The sequence below is a fragment of the Trachurus trachurus genome (assembly GCF_905171665.1).
Source record: "Trachurus trachurus genome assembly, chromosome: 16".
Lineage (NCBI taxonomy): Eukaryota > Metazoa > Chordata > Actinopteri > Carangiformes > Carangidae > Trachurus > Trachurus trachurus.
Window position 1 is genome coordinate 34549503 of NC_139902.1, and position 24071 is coordinate 34573573.

General features: G+C 44.4%; 2 protein-coding genes across 3 annotated transcripts; both read left to right on the forward strand.

Moving 5' to 3' along the window:
• Nucleotides 1-2629: 2629 nt before the first annotated feature.
• bnipl (BCL2 interacting protein like) lies at nt 2630-10996 on the forward strand. Its single transcript, XM_083989351.1, has 9 exons — nt 2630-2699; nt 3650-3738; nt 4177-4416; nt 6366-6560; nt 7940-8042; nt 8125-8256; nt 8383-8469; nt 9653-9751; nt 10826-10996. The coding sequence occupies exons 1-9, from the start codon at nt 2650-2652 to the stop codon at nt 10848-10850; spliced, it is 1020 nt and encodes a 339-aa protein (XP_083845477.1). The 5' UTR covers nt 2630-2649; the 3' UTR covers nt 10851-10996.
• A 2185-nt stretch (nt 10997-13181) lies between these two features.
• Nucleotides 13182-18765, forward strand: LOC310999036 (thioredoxin-interacting protein-like). Of its 2 annotated transcripts, none has more exons than XM_083989338.1 (8): nt 13182-13273; nt 13352-13635; nt 14355-14430; nt 14701-14848; nt 15742-15954; nt 16737-16883; nt 17388-17717; nt 18503-18765. In XM_083989338.1, the coding sequence occupies exons 2-8, from the start codon at nt 13368-13370 to the stop codon at nt 18545-18547; spliced, it is 1227 nt and encodes a 408-aa protein (XP_083845464.1). In that variant the 5' UTR covers nt 13182-13273; nt 13352-13367; the 3' UTR covers nt 18548-18765. The 2 variants fall into 2 exon arrangements, with proteins under 2 accessions (XP_083845464.1, XP_083845465.1); XM_083989339.1 differs by having other exon boundaries at nt 13182-13267; nt 13349-13635.
• Nucleotides 18766-24071: the final 5306 nt, after the last annotated feature.

A 24071-nucleotide genomic window follows, 5' to 3' on the forward strand; every position in this document is an offset into this window, starting at 1 on the left:
GCTACGTTACCCACGATGCACCTGGGCCACATTACCCACGATGCACCTGGGCTACGTTACCCACGATGCACCTGGGCCACATTACCCACGATGCACCTGGGCCACGTTACCCACGATGCGCCTGGGCTGCTACGTTACCCACGATGCGCCTGGGCCACGTTACCCACGATGCACCTGGGCTGCTACGTTACCCACGATGCGCCTGGGCCACGTTACCCACGATGCACCTGGGCTGCTACGTTACCCACGATGCGCCTGGGCCACGTTACCCACGATGCACCTGGGCTGCTACGTTACCCACGATGCGCCTGGGCCACGTTACCCACGATGCACCTGGGCTGCTACGTTACCCACGATGCGCCTGGGCCACGTTACCCACGATGCACCTGGGCTGCTACGTTACCCACGATGCGCCTGGGCCACGTTACCCACGATGCACCTGGGCTGCTACGTTACCCACGATGCGCCTGGGCCACGTTACCCACGATGCACCTGGGCTGCTACGTTACCCACGATGCGCCTGGGCCACGTTACCCACGATGGACTTGGACTTGGACTTGAGATAATAATATATATATTATATATTATATTATATATAATAAACTGAGACAGAGAGAAAGGAAAATATAACCACTGTTTCCCAGTCAGACCCTGAAGGCAACACGGTGGTAACATGACACACACACCTGACGTCCCACTTTCTGTTCCACCTGATCTCCTCTGTGACCTGTTTAAACACACACACACAGGTGTACAGGTGTGTGTGACAGACAGGTGTGGTCACCTGGGTGTGTATGTGTGTGTTTGTGTGTGTGTCAGATAAAAGGTCTCAGTTCGACCTCAGTGACAACAAACAGAGGAACAATGAGATGAGGCCACGCCCCCTCCACCTGCTCAGGTGTGTGGAGCTGTCAGACAGGTTGGATGTGTGTGTGTGTTGAACCTGTTTCTTTTGTTTTGTTTTGTTTTATTTTATTTTTATCAGGGAGAAACATAGAAAGTCATTTCAGCGCCATTACACTCATACAGAGCTAAACAAAAACATTTATTTGGACAATTGTGTTAACATATTCTGCAAGCTATTACTCTCCTTTTCATTTTACAATGTTTTAAGTTGGAACATTTGAACAAAAGAAGTCACATTTACTCATTTTTCCATCAAGATTAATAGACTGGTACTTCAAGCCTTGTAATAGAGGAACTTAAAGCAGTTCAGGTCTACATAATCTTATATATCTCATCCACTTGGACCACCACCTCTTATATTTCTCCAAATGCAGTTTTAGAGTGAATGTCAGTCTCTCTATGATGTAGATTTCCTGAACAGTCCCTCACCAGTCTTCCAGTGTCGGTGCGTTGGGTTGGAGCCATTTCCTGGTTATAGCTTTCTTTGCTCCAATCAATAATATCTTCATTAGATATTTGTCTGCTATTCAGTATCAGTATTTATTTTACACAACACACATGATAATTGTAGACAAAGCAGAAAAGGAAGAAGACTAATGTGTGAAGCGCCAGGTCTCCCAAGAAGCTACCATAATACTAACAAATACATATTTATACATATTTCAAATCATGAAAGATTACAAGACAAAACATACACCACAGAATACACGTAGACAATGAGACAATACATAGTACCAAACAAAAACATAACATACAATCACAAGACAGATCATTAACTCAAAAATAGACACACAGACATCAGACAGACAAACCCAGATTACCATGATACATACGAGTTAAGAAGTTGCACCTTTAACCTTTAACCTTTTCTTGAAGACTGAGATGGAATTGGCTGATTTCAGACTCTCATCCAGCCCATTCCAGACCAGCGGCCCCCTGCTGGTGATACGTAGACTAGTGCGTTTTAGACGTCTATTTCTTCCATTAATGAGATGTACATTTCTGGTGTTACACTGCAAAACTCAATATCTTACCAAGAATGTTTGTCTTATTTCTAGTCAAAACAAATCTCATTCTACTTAAAATAAGACTCATCACATTAAAAGCAGTTTGTTTTTAGACACTTTTTACTTCTTTCAAGCAGATTTTCACTTGAAATAAGCAGAAAAATCTGCCAGTGAAAGCAAGTTTTTCTTTCTTATTACAAGCATAAAAACTTGCTTTCACTGGCAGATTTTTCTACTTATTTCAATTGAAAATTAGTGAAAATGATCTAAAAACAAGTAATTTTTTAGGTGATGAGTCTTATTTTAAGTGAAAAGAGATTAGTCTAGAAATGAGACATTTTGACAAGAAATAAGACAAATATTCTTGGAAAGATGTAGAGTTTTTGCAGTGTACAGACATCAGACAGACATACCCAGATTACCATGATACATATGAGTTAAGAAGTTGCACCTTTAATCTTTTCTTGAAGACTGAGATGGAATTGGCTGATTTCAGACTCTCATCCAGCCCATTCCAGACCAGCGGCCCCCTGGTGCTGATACATAGGCTAGTGCGTTTTAGACGTCTATTTTTTACCATTAATGAGATGATGATTTCTGGTGTTATAGCCGTGCACAGGGCTGCTGACTGGGATGAGCATAGACAGTTTTGAATGGATATGTAACGCCATGGAACAAAAGCACATGGTTGAAGGTGTTTTGTCCCTGCAGGGCTCCTGTAGCTGCAGCCTCCACCATGCAGGACCTGGAGCTGAGGGAGGAGTGGCAGGACGACGGCTTCCCCAGGTCTGACCTCTGACCTCTGACCTCTGAGTTACTTTATTCAGTAACAGTAATCATAAAAGTTACTGTTTCCCCTGTTACTGGACTCAAGACGTCACTAAATAATAACACACCTGTTAAAGTGTAGTTATAGTTATAAACACATTAGTTGGTTACTCTTTAATTTACAGGCTGCTAATTATGTAATAATGTCAAATAGCAAATAAATAACAATCAATTGTGTCATAATGTCTGTAACAGTCAAGGCAAGGCAATTAATGCCAGCTTAATGGGAGGACTGGATGGCAGACTGGTTCATGGGAAGAGAGAGCTGGCCGGTCTACCGGTAGATATATGATCAATTTGAATTGAATTGAATTGAATTGATTGAACTGAATTGATTGAACTGAATTGATTGAACTGAATTGAATACCTTTCATAGTAATGTTTAGAAATATCGCCAAAAAACAAAGATTGATTGCGTAGAAACAGACCGGAACTGTCGGCCAGTTTCAACGACTTGGTTGGAGAAGAAAATCTGGGCTTTCCAAAAATAAATCAAAACATGAAAAGCATGTGTAATCTATTACCTTTATGAAAACATGACATCACTATGGAACTGACTGTTATTTCTTGACTATTTCTTGACATAATCACCTAATTAACGGCCTCTAAATGAAAGGGTTACACATTTGTTTCAGTCCAGCTGTTTATCAGGAACTAACCAACTCACTCAGTATCCCTCCACACAGGTGGAGGAATACTGAGTGAGTTGGTTAGTTCCAGATAAACAGGAGATTGGGGGGGTGAGTCCAAGTCATTTGATATATTTGAGCATTTTTATGCAATAGTTACTTTTCCTGGTAATAATTAGTTACTTTTATAATGTAGTAATTCAGTTACTAAATAAAACTAATTAAAGTAACGTGCCCAGTGTTGACCCCTGACTCTGTGTTTGTGGCGTGCTGCTCCAGGCCGCTCCCAGAGGATTGTGGGAGTCCAGAGGAGGAAGAGGAAGAGGAGGCGTGTCCGTCCGGCAGCAGCGGCGGCGAGCGGAGACCAGGTCAGACTCTACCTCATCTGCTCCTCACGGTTTCACTGTGTGTGTCTGTTTTATGTTTTGTTGTTTCTGTTTGGGACCTAATCTCTTGTTTTATCTGTTTCATCTTCATCTTGTCTTGCTCTTCAATGTTGTCGTCTATGAGCTTTAGTGTCTCTCTCCCATGTTGTTAGTCCATGTGTTGTGTGTTTGTCTTCCTTGTTTTAAATCCATGTGTAGCTACTGTCGACCATCAAATAGGACCACAATGGAAACAAGCCTTTACAAGGGCTTTATTGTGTTTTTAATCCTTTTGAACACTTGTCTAATGTTGTTTAATAAAGTTTTTAATCAATCAATCAATCAATCAATCAATCAATCAATCAATCACTGTGAATGTTGATACTAACGTGTCTTCACCTGCTTCTCTTGCCCCGCCCCCCCTCCTCTTCCTGTCTGAAGCCCCGCCCACCAGCCTGGCCCTATCAGGAGCAGCGGGGGGCGGGGCTAAGAAGCGGCTGGTGGCCCCCACCCTCAGCCTGACGCTCAGCGGCCGCAGCAACGACGGCTTCTCGGCCGCAGCGCTGTCGGCCACGCCCGACGACACGCCGTCACTGGACATCAACCTGGAGGCGCTGGAGACGCCGTCCGGCAGCGAGACGGGAACGCTGCCCGACAGCACGCACGAGCTGGAGTGGGAGGGTGAGACACCAAGGGGTTAAAGGGATAGTTCAACATTTAGTCAAATTGGCCCATCACCATAATCCCTATAGTCATAGCAGTAGGTTCGTTACCTTTAATTGTCGGTGCAAGCTATTTTTAGAACGGCGGAGCAGAGCCGTGAGCTGCTCAGAGCTACGCTACAGAGGCTCATTATGGGATTTCTTGGTTTCCCTCATCATCAAACTCATCAAATACACAATCCAACAACTCCACAACGCTCTGGTGGACAAGTTGTGAGCTGCACATTCACCACGCTATGAGATAATAACACAAAGTTACCACACAGAGTTGTTTTAGAGGGAAATTCATAGACTGATGATGAAAAACTGTCCCTGAAGGCAACGTGCATCAGTGGTTTTGCATGAATTTCCCTCTAAAACAACTCTGTGTGGTAACGTTGTGTTATTATCTCATAGCGTGGTGAATGTGCAGGTCACAACTTGTCCACCAGAGCGTTGTGGAGTTGTTGGATTGTGTATTTGATGAGTTTGATGAGGGAAATCCCATGAGCCTCCGTTCTAAAAATAGCTCGCAGCAACAATTTGCCAAAATGTTGAACTATCCTTTTAATCTGGATCAAAATTATCCAGATTTTGAAATCCCTCGTTTTTCCATCCAGGATCAATAATCAATAATCTATCTTCACTTTTATCCCAGTTGGATCTGATCAGTCTGATCCAGATCCAATCCAGATTTTCTGTTTCTTCAGTGTCGTTTAAACAGACAGACCTGATCTGATCTTATCTGGTCTGGCTGGTTACATAAATAAATTTCTAATTTCATTAAAGGTTGAACATGTTGAGTCAGTGGAGAATTAGCACAACACCACCATCTAGTGTCTCAAAATAGGAACTGCAACAACAGAAAAATAATTCCTGCAATGCATGTGACAGAGAGCAGGGTCAATTTCATCAATTCATTCAGACTAAATATAATTTTTAATGGAAAAGCAATACTTTTTTCTGCTCCCTCTAAAATATCCAGTAGTTTTGGAAAAGTTCTTCATTTATGTAATAATCAAAAGTTTACTTTATTGACTTTATCACTGTAATGGTTTAAAAATCAGTTGCAAAATATAAATCAATAAATTTTTGTATACTACATGATAAATGTTGCTTTTTAGACCAGTTTGAATTGAATCTAAATCCCATGTTGTTCCTGAATCCACCAAACTGCTGGGATCAGAATAATCCTGATGTTCTGGATCAAAGTTTTCATGATCTGACTATGATCAACACAAACTGAGGGTTTGATCCAGATTAGAACAGAGACTGGATCATGTGATCTGATCTGGTCTCAGGATCTGGTTTTAGTTTAGATTTGATCCAATCCATGATCCAGAATCCAATCAGATTACTTTTGAACAACTGGTCACCTGACCGTCTGCAGGAAACCCTCTGAGCTGCTGAGTAGAGCTCTGTAAAAGAGAGTAAGGACAGCATTGGTCCAATGGAAGCGCCTCCTGGTGGAGGAATATGGGTTTTGCAAAAGCGCCCAAGAACTGACAACTCTGCATTGTTGGTGAATGAGCAGTGTGGTGTTTTCAATAATTTAAGGACATTTATAGATCACCCACGTTAATAGCATCATTGAGGATCCTTTACAGATAAACATTAACACACAGGCCAGTAAAAACAAACAAACAACAGTTATCTACATGAATGTTTCAATCTACATTTTGTAATAAACAAATTATAAGTGTAATTTGATATGACCAAGACACCTAAAAACAAAAACACGGCCGTTTTCATCAATTTACAAGCAAGTGGGCAACACACATACATTGGAGTGAATGGGTTTTCTGGGCGCTTTTGCAATACCCATATCCTGCCACTAGGGGGCCAATGGTGGTGTCCTTTCTCTCTTTTCCAGTGCTCTACTGCTGACTAGCTCTTGACCTTTGACCTCTCTCTCTCTCTGTCTGCTAGACGACCTTCCTGGGATGGCGCGTGGCCGGCCGGTGGGCGTGGCCAGAGCGCCGGCGGAGCAGAGCGAGGCGCTGCCAGGCCTGGACCAGGTGGACAGCAGGGGGCGCCGCTGGAGGAGGTTCTGCGTCTCTGGACAGGAGTACCAGGTCAACATGAGCGTCCTAGAGCCGTACCTGCAGGTCCTGTCCCACGGAGGTCAGAGGTCACGCCTCAAACTCACACACACCTGCAATCTGTGTGTTTACACCGGTTACACATGGATAAAAGACACCAATATGCAACATTTTCAGCAACCCTAACAACAAAAACCAAAGTTTCTCTTTGTGTCGGGAGGTTCTTCTCCTCCACATCGAGTCTTAAATCTGTTTAATGCAACTACTGGTTAAAGCAGAAGTAAGGTGAATGTTTGTGTTAATATACGTCTTAAATAGTTGTATCTTCTGACACCAATCACTTCTATAGAGTGTTTGGTCTGAAACACGGGTCTGTCAGTCACTCTGCTCTGCTGTAAGCCGAGGAGAAAACTTCTTGTATACTTCCTTGTATCCTACAAGCTTTATCCAATGAGGAGAGAGAATCTTCCTGGCTGCAAATCAATTTTTCCCTGTTTGGGACAAATAAAGACACTTTGACTTTGACTTTGAACGGCATGAAGGGCTGTGTGTGCAGCCAAGGGATGCGCGTGAATGTGGTGACGTAGGGACGAGGACCAATAGACGATGACGAGGGCGGGGGCTGCTAACTCCATCGGCTGACAAAAAGTTAGCCAAAACGACCGGATCGCTTACTTCTGCTTTAATTATCCCTCACGTATTCAACACCTTCATGTCGTTGTCTTTGGAAAGTTTGTGTCTCTTGTCAAACCAGACCAGGTGGTGAACATAGACTGTAGATAAAAGAAATGGTGAGAAGGAGGTGAGAGCAAAGGGGGGGGCAACCGCCAGTCCAACATCCCACCAGTCCGACATAGGCCTCTAATTGTCTAAATGGCAACACTTAATTTTCTATCAAACGTCCCGTCATTCCGACAATTCTTGCCTCCTATGATCGGAATGACTGGCTAGACAGGCAGACTAGTCTCTGTCTGCGCTCTGCTGCATAATTACACACAACCATGTGGGTATTCCTCTATCAGCATGTCTTAAAGAAGGGAGGAGCCTGTTTCCTTATATAGAAAGCCTTGTCGGAATGGTGGGACGTTCACATGTCGGAATAGAGGTATGTCGGAATGGTGGGATGTTGGAATGACACCATGTAACCAGAGCAAAGATGCTCTATTACTGTTTCTAAACCATCTCTGGTGAGAGACACAGGTTGTTTACATTGTTGTCATGGTGATGTGACATACCTCCTTTAGACGCTACATGATTGGTTGATGCGTTTAGTCGCCGGGCGAAACTCAGAACAATCAACCTCACTCCGGTAAAATGTTATGTTGCATTTTCACCGCGGAACATTCACAATTGGTGAAAAAGGACTGGGGTTCGAAAAATATTATTGACGGAATTACTCGTACGAAAAATACGCCTCTGGCTGTAAAGTTTGACTCCTCTGCATCCCTCATTGGTTGTCAGGTTACTATGGAGACGGGATGAACGCCATCATCCTGTTCACGTCCTGCTACCTGCCCGAGAACACGGTGGAAGACTACGAGTACGTGATGGACAACCTGTTCAGGTGAGGCCAGGTCTACAGGTGGACTCTGGTGAGGATGATGATGGAGATGAAGATGATCATAAAGGTGTGTCTGTGGCTGCAGGTACATCGTGGGGACTCTGGACCTGATGGTGTCAGAGAACTACGTGCTGGTCTACCTCTGTGCTCTGGCTCCCAGGAACAAGGTGCCGGCCATCAAGTGGCTGCACCAGTGCTACACCTCCATCGACCGCAGGTATGCTGCTGTGGGCGGAGCTAGAGGCCACTCATTCACTCAGTCAGGTTACAAGACATAACAGGTGTGTGACGGGAGGAGCTTGTTTCCATGACGACGGTGTGGTGTGATTCCCTGTGTCTCCAGGCTGAAGAAGGACCTGAAGGGTCTGCTGGTGGTCCATCCTGCCTGGTACGTCAAGGCCGTCATCACCCTGATCAAGCCCTTCATCAGGTCAGCAGCACACACACACACACACACACACACACACACACACACACACACACACACACACACACACACACACACACACACACACACACACACACACACACACACACACACACACACTCATCTGACCTCTGACCCCCTGACCCCTGACCTCTGACTACTCCCTACTCTCTATAGTTTTATTTATTTGTTCTTTTCATTATTCATTTTTACTGATGTGTTTATTGTTGTTTATTCTGTGCTTTTAATGTTGTTTATTCCGTGCTGTGTGTTTTGTTTTGGTATTGTTTATTGATGATTTATTCTGTGTTTTTGATGATTTTAACTGCTGTAAAGTGTCCTTGAGTGGCGTGAAAGGCGCTTCTAAATAAAATGTATTATTATTATTATTATTATTATTATATATCTATCTATTGAATTTAATATAGTGAACTATATAGTGGACTCACTGGTCAAATGAAAAACACTTTCGGACACGACTCCGCCGCACCGTTAAAGCAGAAGTAAGGTGAATGTTTGTGTTAATATAAGTCTTAAATAGTTGTATCTTCCGACAGCAATCACTTCTATAGAGTGTTTGGTCTGAAACACGGGTCTGTCAGTCACTCTGCTCTGCTCTGAGCCCAGGAGAAAACTTTCCTTGTATCCTACAACCTTTATCCAATGAGGAGAGAGAACGGCATAAAGGGGCAGTCCTCTCTGTGTGTGCAGCCAAGGGATGCGCCTGAATGTGGTGACGTAGGGACGAAGACCAATAGATCCATGACGAGGACGGGGGCTGCTAACTCCATCGGCTGACAGGAAGTTAGACAAAACCACCGGATCGCTTACTTCTGCTTTAAAAAAACATATTTACAGCCTGGTACATTTTATTTTTTTGGTCTCAATCGATAGTTTCTTTCCCCGCACACACTCTGAGGGGGGTGAATTTTCTCTACCGTTTTACTGTTATTAGGTTTAAAATTCTCGCCAGTTAGGGCGCGGAAACGTTGAGTGACAGGTCCGAGCAGCTCCGTGGACAGCTGCTTCGAGGCCAGTGGGCGGGTTCTCGGCCGGCCAATCCAACATGGAGCTGTTCAGGCCGCCATATTGGAGTCACAAAAACGACTCCCCAGAACCAATGGGTGACGTCACGGATGCTACGGCCATGTTTTTAACAGTCTATGTCTGTGACCTGTGTCCACAGTGAGAAGTTCAGCAGGAAGATCCGGTTCATCCAGAACCTGCAGCAGCTCTCAGAGTTCATCCCCACAGAGCGACTGCAGGTCCCCGACGCCGTCCGCCAGTAAGAGTTCTACTCAGGTTCTACTGTCTCTGTTCTACTCAGGTCCCTTTCTTTTCTGGGCAAATTGAGTCGTAGGCAACTGGACTTGTATTTGTCTGGGAAGACGTTTCTCCTCTGATCCAAGGGGCTTCATCAGCCCTTAAATACCTGGGTCTCACTCCACTGTCTTTGTCCAGCTAGTTGGACTAGTGAGACTTGTTGCGTACGAACTGATGATGAAGCCCCTTGGATCAGAGGAGAAACGTCTTCCCAGACAAATACAACTCCAGTTGCCTACGATTCAGTTTGCCCAGAAAAGAACGATGACCTGGATGAATGAGAATATCCACAGACTTGCTGTCCTTGTCCCACTGTCCTTGTTCTACTCAGGTTCTACTGTCTCTGTTCTACTCTCCTTTTGTCCTTGTTCTACTTCTTACCCAGGGGGCAAAATCCCAGTTTTTTGGAAAACAGACACGGAGCGTTGTAAAAGGTTTGACACCAGAAATGATATCTAGGAACTTCAAGGATTAAATTATGAATTAAGGAAATGTTCTATATACTACATGTTAGGCATCGATATTCTCCATAAAATGCTGAAAAATAATAATTTTCATACTTTACTTTACTTTATTTGTTTATTTGGGTGGGACAGTGCACATCAATGAACATATAAAAACATGTAAATGTGCCGGATTATAGCAGCAATGCTAATTTCCATCCATGAGAATTTGTCTTTTGTCTTTTTGGGGATGTTGAGGGTGATATCTTAAAATCGAGTTGCAACAAACCCCAGAATCTTTTTTTCATGCCTCCCCCTATGTGTCAAGATACTCTCTGCCAAATGTTATAGTTGTATGACTATTTATGCCATTGTAGTACCTAAATATTTGCATTTACATAATTTCGCCAGCAAAATGACCCCAGAAAGGGGTTTTGGCCCCTGTAGCTTTCCAGCAGCTAGTTGACCGGGTTGTCCACCCAGGTTTTAATCCTTCAAGTTCCTACAGATCATTTCTGCTGTCAAACCTTTTACAACGCTCCCTGTCTGTTTTCCATGTGTGAGGACTGATGACCCGTGTCCTCGTTCTGCAGGTTTGATGAAAAGCTGAACAGATGACGACGACCTTCAGCCCGATGATGAAGGATCCTAAAGTTCAGAGGTCACTCAGAGGTCAGCTCAGGCCTCTGACCTCTGACCTCCTGTACAGAAGACACACAGAGACTCTGGTTTATTTATTCTGTCTGGACTGGGGGAGGGGCTACGATCAGCTGATGCACACCTGCACAGGAAGTCACCGGTGTGAACCGGTGCCTGAAGGTGTCACTACGACTACCTGGTGACAAATACGGACACCTACTGACACCTAGAGCCACTAGGTGTCAGTAGTTGTCTACAGGTGTCTACAGGTGTCTACAAGTGTAATTAAAGATCGATCAAATATTTTAAATAAAAATGTATCATTTTTCATGTCGGTGTTTGTGTTTTTCTGATCTTCACACTGCAAAAACTCAAAATCTTATCGAATATTTGTCTTATTTCTAGTCAAAACAAACCTCATTCTACTTAAAATAAGACTCATCACATTAAAAGTAGCTTGTTTTTAGACACTTTTTACTTCTTTCAAGCAGATTTTCACTTGAAATAAGTAGAAAAATCTGATAGTGGATCAAGTTTTTCTTCCTTATTACAAGCACAAAAAACTTGCTTTCACTGGCAGATTTTCCTACTTATTTCAAGTGAAAATTTGTTTGAAACAAGTGAAAATGATCTAAAAACAAGTTGATTTTTAGGTGATGAGTATTAATTATTTTAAGTGGAAAGAGTTTAGTTTTGACTAGAAATTAGACATTTTGACAAGAAATAATATTTTTGGAAAGATTTTGAGTTTTTTTTTTCTTCCCAGTTCATCCAAATTTGATGAACCGGGAAGAGGAGCTTCGAGAAGCTTCCGCTACAAAACAAGCTTGAAATATCGACTTTTTTTTGGGACAATTTTGCATTTCGGGGCTTCAATACAAGAGGGACATTACAGACGAGCAGCATGGAGGTATCTGGATGTTTTTTGGTGTGTCTTTTTGTTACGAAGACAGTTGGTATCCATTTGCAACCGTCATATGGACATGCACTGCTTTTGACAGTGACATTTTAATTTTGGGTGAACTATCCCTTTAAGCTCTGCATGTAAACGTACTGACTGAGTGTTGTTGTGTCCGATCGGTCAGAGGTCAGGACATGGGGTCAGGGGTCAGAGGTCAGTCTGTTCATGTTCATGTTGTTGTTGTTGTTGTCCAGCCGTGGAACTATCACACTCAGGTTGTTGTTGTTATTGTTGTTTGTGTGTTGCTGTGTATTGTTGTTGTTTATAGATTACCACCAGAGACAACAACAGGTCTATTCTGTCTCTGATGACTCTTTACATTCTGTCTCTTCTTATTTATGGTTGCTCCGGGCGCCACGGCCTGTCCACGCAGCCTCTCTGTGCTCTGATTGGTCCAACCCTAAACCTGCAGCTGCACGTCCACGCGGTGTGCACGTGTAAGGGGACACCGGGGTTGCCCCCCTTCCCTCCGGTATAAAGCCCTGCAGCTGTTTACCCACACGGGGACAGTCAGTGGAACCACCACCGCTCCATGTTCGAATCCCGTGCGTTTTAACCAATCAGCGGACTGGACTGCAGTAAAGAGTAAACACAGCAGCACAGACCACAGAATCCTGTTTCATCTATATTAGTAAAGGTTCAAAAAATGTTTTCAAACTGTTTTAAATAAATCTGAGTGCACTTTAACCTTTCAATTCATTCATATTCTTCACTAATTCAACTAATTACCACCCAGTTCATCCATCCTCCATCTTTCATCTTCTACTTTAACTCTTCAGATATCGTTTCATCTACATTAGTAATGGTTCAAAAATGTTTTCAAACTGTCAGTTTTAAGTAAATCTGAGTAGACTTCAGACTTTCAATTTCTTCATACTGATCTTCAACAATTCAAGTCATTTCAAACTCTTCATACAATTTATGCAGCTCATTCAGCTTCCAGCTTTCAGCATTCACCCGGACTTCCTTCAGGAAATGCATTCTCTAGTCTAGGGGTAGAGATGGATAGATAGATAGATAGATAGATAGATAGATAGATAGATAGATAGATAGATAGATAGATAGATAGATAGATAGATAGATAGATAGATAGATAGATAGATAGATAGATAGATAGATAGATAGATAGATAGATAGATAGATAGATAGTCTGTCCACGCGCCCTCTCTGCGCTCTGATTGGTCCAACTCGACCTACAAGCTGCGCGTCCATGCGGTGTGCACGTGCCGCCCGGTGCTGCCCGGTAAGGGGACACCGGGGTTGCCCCCCCCTCCCCCTCTCTCCGGTATAAAGCCCCGCAGCTGTTTATCCACACGGACACAGTCAGTGGAAGCTCCATGTTCGAATCCCGTGCGTTTTAAAACCATTAAGCGGACCGCAGTAAAGAGTAAACGAGGAATTTTAGGATTTTTATGGTTTTTATGTGAGATTTTCTGTCCCTGTGACAGACAATAACGTTTTTTGAATTGAATTGAATTGAATTGAATTGAATTGAATTGAATTGAATTGAACACAGCAGCACAGACCACGCAGCCATGGTTCTGTCCTCGGCCCAGAAGATGAAGGTGTTCCAGCTGCAGTTCTCGGACCCGGACCGGTGCTTCTACAGCAGCGGGGACAAGCTGTCGGGCTGCGTGCTGCTGCAGGCGGCGGTCAGCTGCAGAGTGGCCGGACTCAGCGTCACCGCCGCCGGCTGCGCACACGTCGATCACCGCGGAGGGAGGAAGAACCGCAGCCGCAGCCAAGAGGTGGAATACCTGAAGTACGAGGAGGAGCTGCGGCTGGAGGAGCAGCTCAGCCAAGGTACGGAGGGATGGAGGGATGGAGGGATGGCTGGATGGATGGATGGCTGGATGGATGGATGGATGGATGGATGGATGGATGGATGGATGGATGGATGGATGGATGGATGGATGGATAGATAGATAGATAGATAGATAGATAGATAGATAGATAGATAGATAGATAGATAGATAGATAGATAGATAGATAGATAGATAGATAGATAGATAGAATTCTTGGATAGATATGGGAAAGATAGAAAGAAGTTACATAAAATACAAATGAAGGAGTAAAAGAAAGAAAGAAAGAAAGAAAGAAAGAAAGAAAGAAAGAAAGAAAGAAAGAAGAGATAGAGGGTTTGAAAAAAAAGAAAGGAGAGGGGTATCTATATAGATAGATAGATAGATAGATAGATAGATAGATAGATAGATAGATAGATAGATAGATAGATAGATAGATAGATAGGTACAATTCCTCAAAAAAAGAAAAAAAAGAAAAAATTTCTAGAAAAAAGTGGTAAGATTTCCAGGACGCCACTTTGGGAACATTGACATAGTTTTGTTGTCGTGGGCAACTGAGTAAACCTGAGCATCACATAGACTGTTACTGTTCATAACACGTGTTAATGACATGTCAGGATTTAATGTTATTAACATCATCATCACATCATTATAATAACTATTGATTATTGGCTGTTGATTATTGGCTGTTCAGTCTAAAGTCTGTCTGTGTGTCCTCAGACTCCGACGGCTTCTTCCTGCTGCAGCCGGGGAAAACCTACAAGTTCCAGTTCGGCTTCGAGCTTCCAGCTCCGGGGTGAGTTACTGATCCACTGGTTATTGATCCACTGGTTATTGATCCATTGGTTATTGATCCACTGGTTATTGATCCACTGGTTATTGATCAACTAGTTATTGATCCACTGGTTATTGATCCACTGGTTATTGATCCATTGGTTATTGATCCACTGGTTATTGATCCACTGGTTATTGATCCACTGGTTATTGATCCACTGGTTATTGATCCACTGGTCATTGATCGACTGATGGATGGTATCAGTTATTGATCTCTGTCCTCTGTCCTCAGCCGTCTGGTGTCGTCCTACCGGGGGAAGTTCGGCTACGTGCGCTACTACGTGCGTGCGCAGCTGCAGCGGCCGTCCCAGAATGCTTTGCAGTGTGAGAAGGAGTTTGAGGTGGAGGAGCCGCTGGACATCAACAGACCGGACCTGCTGGTACGGAACTACAGACTAGAACTACAGACTAGAACTACAGACCTGAACCAGACCCGAACCACAGACCAGAACTACAATTACAGACCAGAACTACAGACCAGTCCCTCCAGGAATTCACGATGTTGCGATCGCAACAATTAACGCAAATTCAACCAATCCCCGCAACTTTTCCGCAAATTGGACCAATCGTCGTGCTTTCTGTGAGTTCTACATCAGAGAGTCTGGACGGAGCGGTGGTTGAAAGTGAGTCCACGGAGGAACGGCGGGGCTGGGCTGACGGCAAGAACCTTGATACAACGTGCACAAAGTGATAAGTAAAGGAACACAAGCACTCGCCGAGGGGGAATCCAGTGAGTGCGCCACCGCAGGGCCGGAGCAGAGCAGCCGGCGGCCAGGTGCCCCTTCCCCCATCCTAAGGCCCTGGCCCTGGACTTGAGTAGCCACCCTCCCCTTTTTATTCAAAGACTGGACTCTTTTAATGGCATTTTAAAACAGTCCTTTACCACGATTTTTAAACAGACATTACAACTCTATGTAATTTGTAATATTTTTGGGAAAATTGCTGGTATAACAGGACCTCACATTATTTTGTGACATTACAAAATTTTAGATTTTCCTTTGATTTTTAATTATTCAGGGTTAGGGTTAGGGTTAACAAAACTGCAACTTTTTTTTTGCAACTTTCGCTGTCTCCCGCAATTTAATCGCAACAAAAGCGCTTAAAACATTGCAACATGCACCGCAATTTTTTCAAAGTTGTGGCCGCAAAATCACAAAAAAAACCTGCGAAATTCTGGAGGGACTGACTGACCAGAACCAGAGACTAGAGAGAGACAGAGAGTAGAGCAGCTGGTCCGTGTCACTGAGCTCTCCTACCCCCCCCCCCCCTCCAGGCCCCGGCTGCCGCCTCCAAGCAGAAGAAGGTGACGTGTCTGTTCATCCCGGACGGCCAGGTGTCCATCAGCGCCCAGATCGACAGGAAGGGATTCTGCGAGGGCGAGGACATCAACATCAACGCCAAGTTCGAGAACACCTGCTCTCGGATCGTGGTGCCCAAGGCCGCCATCATCGCCAAGCACAGCTACGTGGCCGACGGCCGCACCAAGGTAGACCCCCGCCTGACAAGCACTGCAAATTAGCTGAAGCTAGACGTCTTTATGCATCACATTTTCCATTTTCTGTGGCAATGTTGTATGTATCGTCCCTGTTAAAGGGATAGTTCACCCAAAATTCAAATTTCCCTCATGATCTCCTCCCCCTCATGTGGACTAAGGGCTGGGAGAAGTTTCAGAGTCCTCCGTGGCTTCTCTGAGTTACAGGGGGTCTCGGCGTAGCAGTGCATGTCCATATGACGGTTGCAAATGGATACCAACTGTCTTCGTAACAAAAAGACACACCAAAAGACATCCAAATACCTCCATGCTGCTCGTATGTAATGTCCGTCTTGTATTGAAGCCCCGACATGAGAAATTGTCCGCTACAAAACAAGCTTAAAATATAGACTTATTTAATTTTTTTCGGGACAAATTCGCATTTCAGGGCTTCAATACAAGACAGACATTACATACGAGCAGCATGGAGGTATTTGGATGTTTTTTGGTGTGTCTTTTTGTTATGAAGACAGTTGGTGTCCATTTGCAACCGTCATATGGACATGCACTGCTACGCCGAGACCCCCTGTAACTCAGAGAAGCCACGGAGGACTCTGAAACTTCTCCCAGCCCTTAGTCCACATGAGGGGGAGGAGATAATGAGGATGAATTAAATTTCAATTTTGGGTGAACTATCCCTTTAAATAAACATTAGAATAAAATAAGCAGCTCTGCAGGGCCCTGACCCCTGACCTCTGACCCCTCACCTCTGACCTCTGACCCCGGTGCTTCTCCAGGTGCTGTGCCAGAAGCTGTCGGCGGTCCGAGGGAACCACATCATCTCTGGGATGTGCGACATGTGGCAGGGGAAGGTGATCCGCGTCCCCCGACTGAAGCCCTCGCTGGTGGGCTGTGACATCATCAAGGTGGACTACACTCTCATGGTGAGTCATGGTCCGCGATGACATCACAGCCACGTCAAACTAAAACTAGCAGTGGAAATATCATTTAGTAAACTCAGATAAAAAAAATAAAGAAAACTGAACTAAAGCTAAAATGAACATTACAAAACTAACTGAAACTAAACTGAATTGCAAAAATAATCAGCTTTGTTTCCGTTGATTGCTCTGATCAGTCAGAATTAACCAGCTGCTTCCATGAAAAACTGAGACAAAGACTAGAGCTGTCGAACAATGACCCATTATTAAATTAGTCACCAACTATTCTGATAATCTAATAATCAGTTTGAGTAGTTTTTAAAGTAGTCAGATATTCGAAAGATGCAGTCTCTGTCCTCAGTTGAGTCCAATTTGCAAGCAACTGACTTCCAGTTTTGACCATAGATGACGTTCGGAAACTTGTGAATATTTCTGTCTCCTTGTATGTTTTTATGCTTTAGGACTGTAGAAGCTGATACATAAAGTTTTCTCCCCGCTCCCCCCGCTCAGATCTACCTGCACATCCCCGGCAGTGAGAAGCTGGTCTTGGAGCTGCCGCTGGTCATCGGCACGGTGCCGTTCAGCGGCGTGGGCAGCCGCACCAGCAGCGTGAGCAGCCAGGTGGGCTCGCTGGGCAGCAGCTGGGCGTCCTTCCCCTCGGCGCCGTCCTTCACCTCGGCCCCCCCCAGCTACAGCAACATCCACCGCGACCTGAGGGTGGCGGACGGCCCCCGCACGCCGCTGCTGCAGGACTACGACGGCGCCGAGGAAGAGGAGGACGGCGGGCTCTTCATGAGGGCGCCAGAGCTGCACTACCCTGCTCCCCCCGCCTACAGCGAGGTGAGCCAGTGACCTCACAGCAGGCGACGAGGTCATTTAAAGGGATACGCCAACATTTTTTTTTTCCGTGTCTTGCCTCACTTCCGAGTCCATGACCAGCAGATAGACACCATCCTTTCCACTGTGCGTGTAGTAACAAGGGAGATAGAGCCGTATCGCCGTAATTAGCTTAGCTCAAACACTGGAAGTGTATGGTAGTGTTAGCCTGCCTCCACCTAAAGTCGCTAATTAGCTTAGCTCAAACACTGGAAGTCTATAGGTAGTGTTAGCCTGCCTCCACCTAAAGTCATCAGAGAAACTCTTCAGCAACTCTAAACAGACCGATCTTCGTCTCAGAGCTGACAAAACTCTCCGGTAAGGCATCTTGAGCGGTCAAATGCCGCTAACGGGACGAGATCGGTCAAAACGGAGGGTTCAAGCAAAGACGCTTTATTTTGGTTCAAGCTAGCTACATCGAGGGTAGGTTAGCTTCCTGTTTCAAAGTAAAAGCAGCGTTTGAGCTAAGCTATGTCTATCTGCTGGTCATGGACTCGGGAGTGAGGCAAGACACGAAAAAATAATGTTGGCGTATCACTTTAAAGGTATAATGTGTAGGAATTTAGCGGTGCGGTTGCATATCTGAACGTATTCTTGATGTTGCATTCACCTGAAATCGGGCAGACAGTCAGACAGACAACAGACGCTGCATGTAAAAAAGCCAAATAAGTTACACACTGGGGCTTTAAATGAGACGATGAGGTCGCGACCAGGTGGTTAACGGAGGTTTGTTGTCGTCTTGTCTCCAGGTGGACCAGGACTCCGCCCCCCCCCAGGCCGTCCAGGTGTTCTGAGGATGACGTCGTCACCTGAGGAGCTGTGACTCAGCAGTTTTCTGTCAGCGGCTCAGCAGTTTTCTCTGTAGTGTTTTGTTTTCAACCTGTTGTTGTTGTGTTTTTATTAAGATCCGAGTCAAAGAGATTTTTTCAAAGAGATTTTTTTATACGTTTTGTAAATAAAATCAGATGTTTTTATTTTTTTACTCAATGAATAAACAGAATGTGAATCTGTGAATCAATGGATCTGTGATGTCATTTAACTGATAACTGATCAGAGAGAGAGAGAATGACCCACTGGGATTGAATGGAATTGAATTGAATTGAATTTATTGAAGGATAGCCCCTTGAGATGTAGCATCTCATTTTCCAGGGGATTCCTAGACAGACATATACATAGTAGAGTGGGTCGTCCAATGATCAGAGGGTCGGCGGTTCGAATCCCGCTCTGTCCCAGTCGCTGTCGTAGTGTCCTTGGGCAAGACACCTAACCCAACTTGCCTCGTGTGAATGTGTATGAATGATCATGGTGGTAGTCGGAGGGTCCGTTTGGCGCGAAATGGCAGCCACGCTTCCGTCAGTCTGCCCCAGGGCAGCTGTGGCTACAGACGTAGTTTACCACCACCGGTGTGAATGTGGTATGGATGAATAATGGTTTCTGTAAAGCGCTTTGGGTATCGTGAAAAGCGCTATATAAATGTAAACCATTATTATTATAGAACACATGACAACAATACACTACATTACATTATAGACATACATAACATATGACAAATACAGACATCTACCCACATAAGTCTAACAAACAGAATAGAGATATTGAATAACATAGTAGGAATAACGAAATAACGAAAATGGAGAAAAATATAAGTATAGTGACATCCTGAAACAATGAAAAGAGGTAATAACAAAAACAGGTAACAAAAAAGGTCCAGTCCGATGGGGCTTTATATTGGAATGACCCTTTACCAATCTCTTTTGAGAATCTAGGAACAAAGAAAAAAGGAAAGTGGGTATGGCGAATTGTATGGAATCTGGAAAAAGTTCTTTTAAATAAGGAGGACAATGGAGATACATTTGAAAAGAAAATGAAGCCAATGAGATTGCCTTCTTGATTTGGGTTGTAACCAGCTCAATGAATCAAACATGAGACAATGACTGTGTTTACATGCACGTCAGTACCCCGGTTGTAATCTGGGTTTTTAAGTATCCCGTTTTTGATCAAATTCAGGGTATGGTGTTTACATGAACTAAGAGAAACCTGCAGGTTATTCAGAATACTGTATTTATCATGTAGGGATCAACATGATAAATACAGAATCTACATGATAAATACAGTATCCTGGTTTCTGATTACTGCGTCTTATGTGCGTATGCGTGTTTCATGTAGCCTATTGTTTACAACAGGAAGCGCAACTACTAGGAAATATTTCAAAGGAGGTTAAATCGAAAGCAACTGGACTTAGTTATTTGTCTAGGAAGACGTTTCACCTCTCATCCAAGAGGCTTCATCAGTTCATGTACGCAACTGACCAGGCTGGGACTGGTCCAACTATCTGGTGTGGAGACTCACTATTTAACTATTTAATTTAGTGCCCATTGTTCGTTAGTGCCCTATTGTAACTAACGAAGTCGAAACCAACTTCCCACCAACGACTGTCACTCCAACGACTGTCGTTGGCACTTGGAGCACAAAAGGGAACCAGTGACATCATCACCCTTGTGAACGCCCACACAAGAGGTTAAATAGTGAGTCTCCACACCAGATAGTTGGACCAGTCCCAGCCTGGTCAGCTGCGTACATGAACTGATGAAGCCTCTTGGATGAGAGGTGAAACGTCTTCCTAGACAAATAACTAAGTCCAGTTGCTTTCGATTTAACCTCCTTTGAAATGACCTGGGCAAATGAGAATATGCACCGGCTTACTAGGAAATATGTAGGTCAGAAAATTTACAAATTAAAAATGCTGCCATGTTATACAACCTAATAAAAGAAAAGAAAATTGAATGCAGACTGATGTGTTGATTGTAAAACATGTATTTCTTGATGTAAATGTGGTGGTTTGTGTCCGTAGGCTCCAGAGCCCCGAGGCAGCGCTGCTCTTCTGTCCAATACACACAGGAAGCTTCACTTTACATTCAGACTAACTAATGCTACTGATACAGCTGTTAGATTTCATCAATGAGACCAACATTTATCTCCTAGAAATAATTTAACCAGCCGGTGGTAAACCTCTAAAAACCTGCGGGTAAGTTAATTAGCGATGGTTTTCTCCCCCGGGATGACGACGGAGGTTGGCCGGGGTAGCCTACTGAAGTCCATGTAAACGCAGTCATTCATTTAGATCTGGTCTGTGTGTTACAAGGTGAATCACTGACACACACACACACACACATTTCCTGAGTGAGTGAGTAAGTCAATTTAACCGTGTGTGTGTGTGTGTGTGTGTGTGTAAGTGGGTCAAAGGTCAAAACCACATTTAGACTCTGTAGACAATGAAACCTGAGAACGGGGTTTTTCAGACTCTGGTCTGATGTTGCCTTCAGGGACTCAGAAACAACTTTCAACGAATTATCAGACTTTAAAAATAACACCAGGAGTGAGTGTGTGTGTGTGTGTGTGTGTGTGTGTGTGTGTGTGTGTGTGTGTGTGTGTGTGTGTGTGTGTGTGTGTGTGCGTGCGTGCGTGCGTGTGTGTGTGTGTGTGTGTGTGTGCGTGTGTGTGCGTGTGTGTAACTGGAGCCTGTTGTTTACAGCGACTGCAGCTGTCTACATCAGAAACTTCTCACCGACCTCTGATAACAACACACACACACACAAACACACACACACACACACACACACACACACACACACACACACACACACACACACACACACACACACACACACACACAGTTTGAACTAATCTTAGAAACTCTTGGAAACAGACCCTCATCGTGTTACCCGTGGCCTCCTTCTGCTGCTGCTGCGTGACCAGCAGCCTGTCCTGGCTCTGATTGGTCGGTGAGGTGTCCCAGGCTGCGTGCTGATTGGCTGCTGTCCAGTGGTCACTCCCTCAGAGAGTGCTCGGCCGCCTGAGTCAGCGCCGCCGCTCTTTCTGCTCTCTGTCACATTTAGAAACACTGAGCTAACGTTAAGCTAACATTAGCTCCTCTGAGGTCAAAGGTCACAGCACGACAGACACGCAGCACACGCCTGCAGCTCGTCACTGTTAATGTTAACCAGTGACAGTGACAGTGAACACACCATCAGCCAATCACAGCACAGCATATAAAGTTCAGGAAGCAAAGCAAGGCAATTTTATTTGTATAGCCCGTTTTTACCAACAGTTCGTCTCAAAGGGCTTTACATCCCATCATATTCAAATATTTTTATTGAATTTTCAATTAAACAATTCAGCAATACAACAATTCAACAATTATTACATACATGTACGACCACACATCAACTAAACAACAAAATAATCAAAGACAAAGAAAAAAACACACCAAAAAAACCAAAAAAACAACAATACACATTACTACAAGGGGGGGGGGGGGGTTGGTTAAGCATCAGAGTTATCATTATCTTGTGCAGGCACAGAACATTTATCATTAAAGTAATCAATAAATGGCTGCCACACATTGTAGAATTTCTGAGTACAGCCTTGAGAGGAATACCTCAATTTCTCCAGCTTCAAATGTGAGAGTACTTCCTCAAGCCAGCGTTTATGTGTTGGAGCATTAGTGCTTTTCCAATTTTCACATCCCATCATAACAACATCATCTGTCCTTAAGCCAGGAACACACCGCCCCGACACGCCCCAATGCCGACGGGCTTTGTACGACGAATCTGTCGCCTCTCGTCGGCCACAGTCGGGAGAAAGGAAACAGTGAAACACACCGCCTCGACGACTGCCGACCAAAGCGATTGAGTGGCGAGGACTCCCATCGAAATACAGACCAATCTTAAGTCATAAAGTGGTAATAATCTTTGCCATGTACAGTAACCATGTTGACTCAACAAAATAAAATGTATTAGACTGATCGGTTCATTGTAAAACATTTATTTATTTACGTAAATGTGGTGATTTCAGTACGTGGCCCAGAGGCAGCCCTGCTCACTTTACATTCAAACAAACTAATGCCACTACCACAGTTGTTAGATTTCATCAATGAGACCAACATTAATCTCCTAAAAACAATTTAACCAGCCAGCAGTAAACCTCTAAAAGCATGCGGGATCCCCTGGGATGAGGACGGAGCTCGGACCCGGCAGATCAGCTCAGTAGAGCGGCTGCTGCTGCTGTGACAGCCGCTGCCACGGTCGCCGGTCGTGGCTTCCACAGACTGTGGATTTCTGTTAGCCCGTCTATGGTGTTTTACATTATACGTTAGCATTAAGCTAGCTGACTTTATATGCTTAGTTGTGACACTGGCTGTGTGTATTTTGAACGTTGTTTCAAACTATGTGGGTTTGATTGAACATCTTTGATGCTTAGATATATATTGCCACTTGTATATTGCTTTACTCATCTTTTTATTTTATGTGCCATTTTTTACTGTAGGACAGGCTAGGACACCGTTTGTTTACTGTGGTCACTTCCGTCCCTCCCACACACCGTGCTGATTCGCTTAGGGCACCGCCAATCAAAATCGCCATAGCACACGTCCGACGAGACTCGACGCCCGACTGTCGGGCCGGTGTGTTCCTGGCTTTATGCTGCGTTCAAAACAACTCGGAGGTTGGAATTCCCAACTCGGAAATGTCCGACTTCTGACATCATTGCGTTCACGCTGCAGAAACTTGGAAGGAAGTTTGGCGTATTGTGTCTCATAGCTGAATACAAAAAATAAATGCAGCAGTAAATGATGTTTATTTTGGAGGAGAGGAGACGCTGCAGATGAGTGCACATATAGGGCCCTAGTTTCGTCGACCAGGTGAAGTCTGTGATCAGCGCAGCTTCGCCACGCCAACGGGGTGTGGTCCAGGTCCATTTCGCGCAAACGGTGAAGAGGGAGGAGACAGGGCGGGAGGAGGAGAGAAAGGCGTGGAGTGGGTTTGACACAGCCGAGTCAGATCTTCACCAATCAAAGGAGCTCCTCTCCTCACCTTTAACTGCGCGGCGGGTGATGCGCGCTGCAAGTTTGTCATTTTATACTTGGACATGGACGGAGGAAACAGCGACGCTACCGAGGCAGTGGTGGTGGACTAAGAGAGATGATGATTTGTGTTTTGTTTTTCATTACGGCTGCGTGATGCGGTCGCACGTGCTTATGAATTAATAAGTAAATAAATAAATACAGCGATCATCACAAGGGCAGAGTGGTATCTCAACACGGCAGCGACATGCAGTCATCCACCCTCAGTCCTGCTTTTGGGACATCCACAGCTGCTTTTCAGTGCCAGTTCGTCCCTGCTGTGTTAATTCAGGTGGAGTTTCCTTTACGCACCGACAGCCTTTGATCTCTGCTTTGATCTGACGTCAGATGTGACGGGACAATCTATATAGATATAAATTCACGTGTTGATTCCGTTAGTTGCATTAAATAGTGGTTAT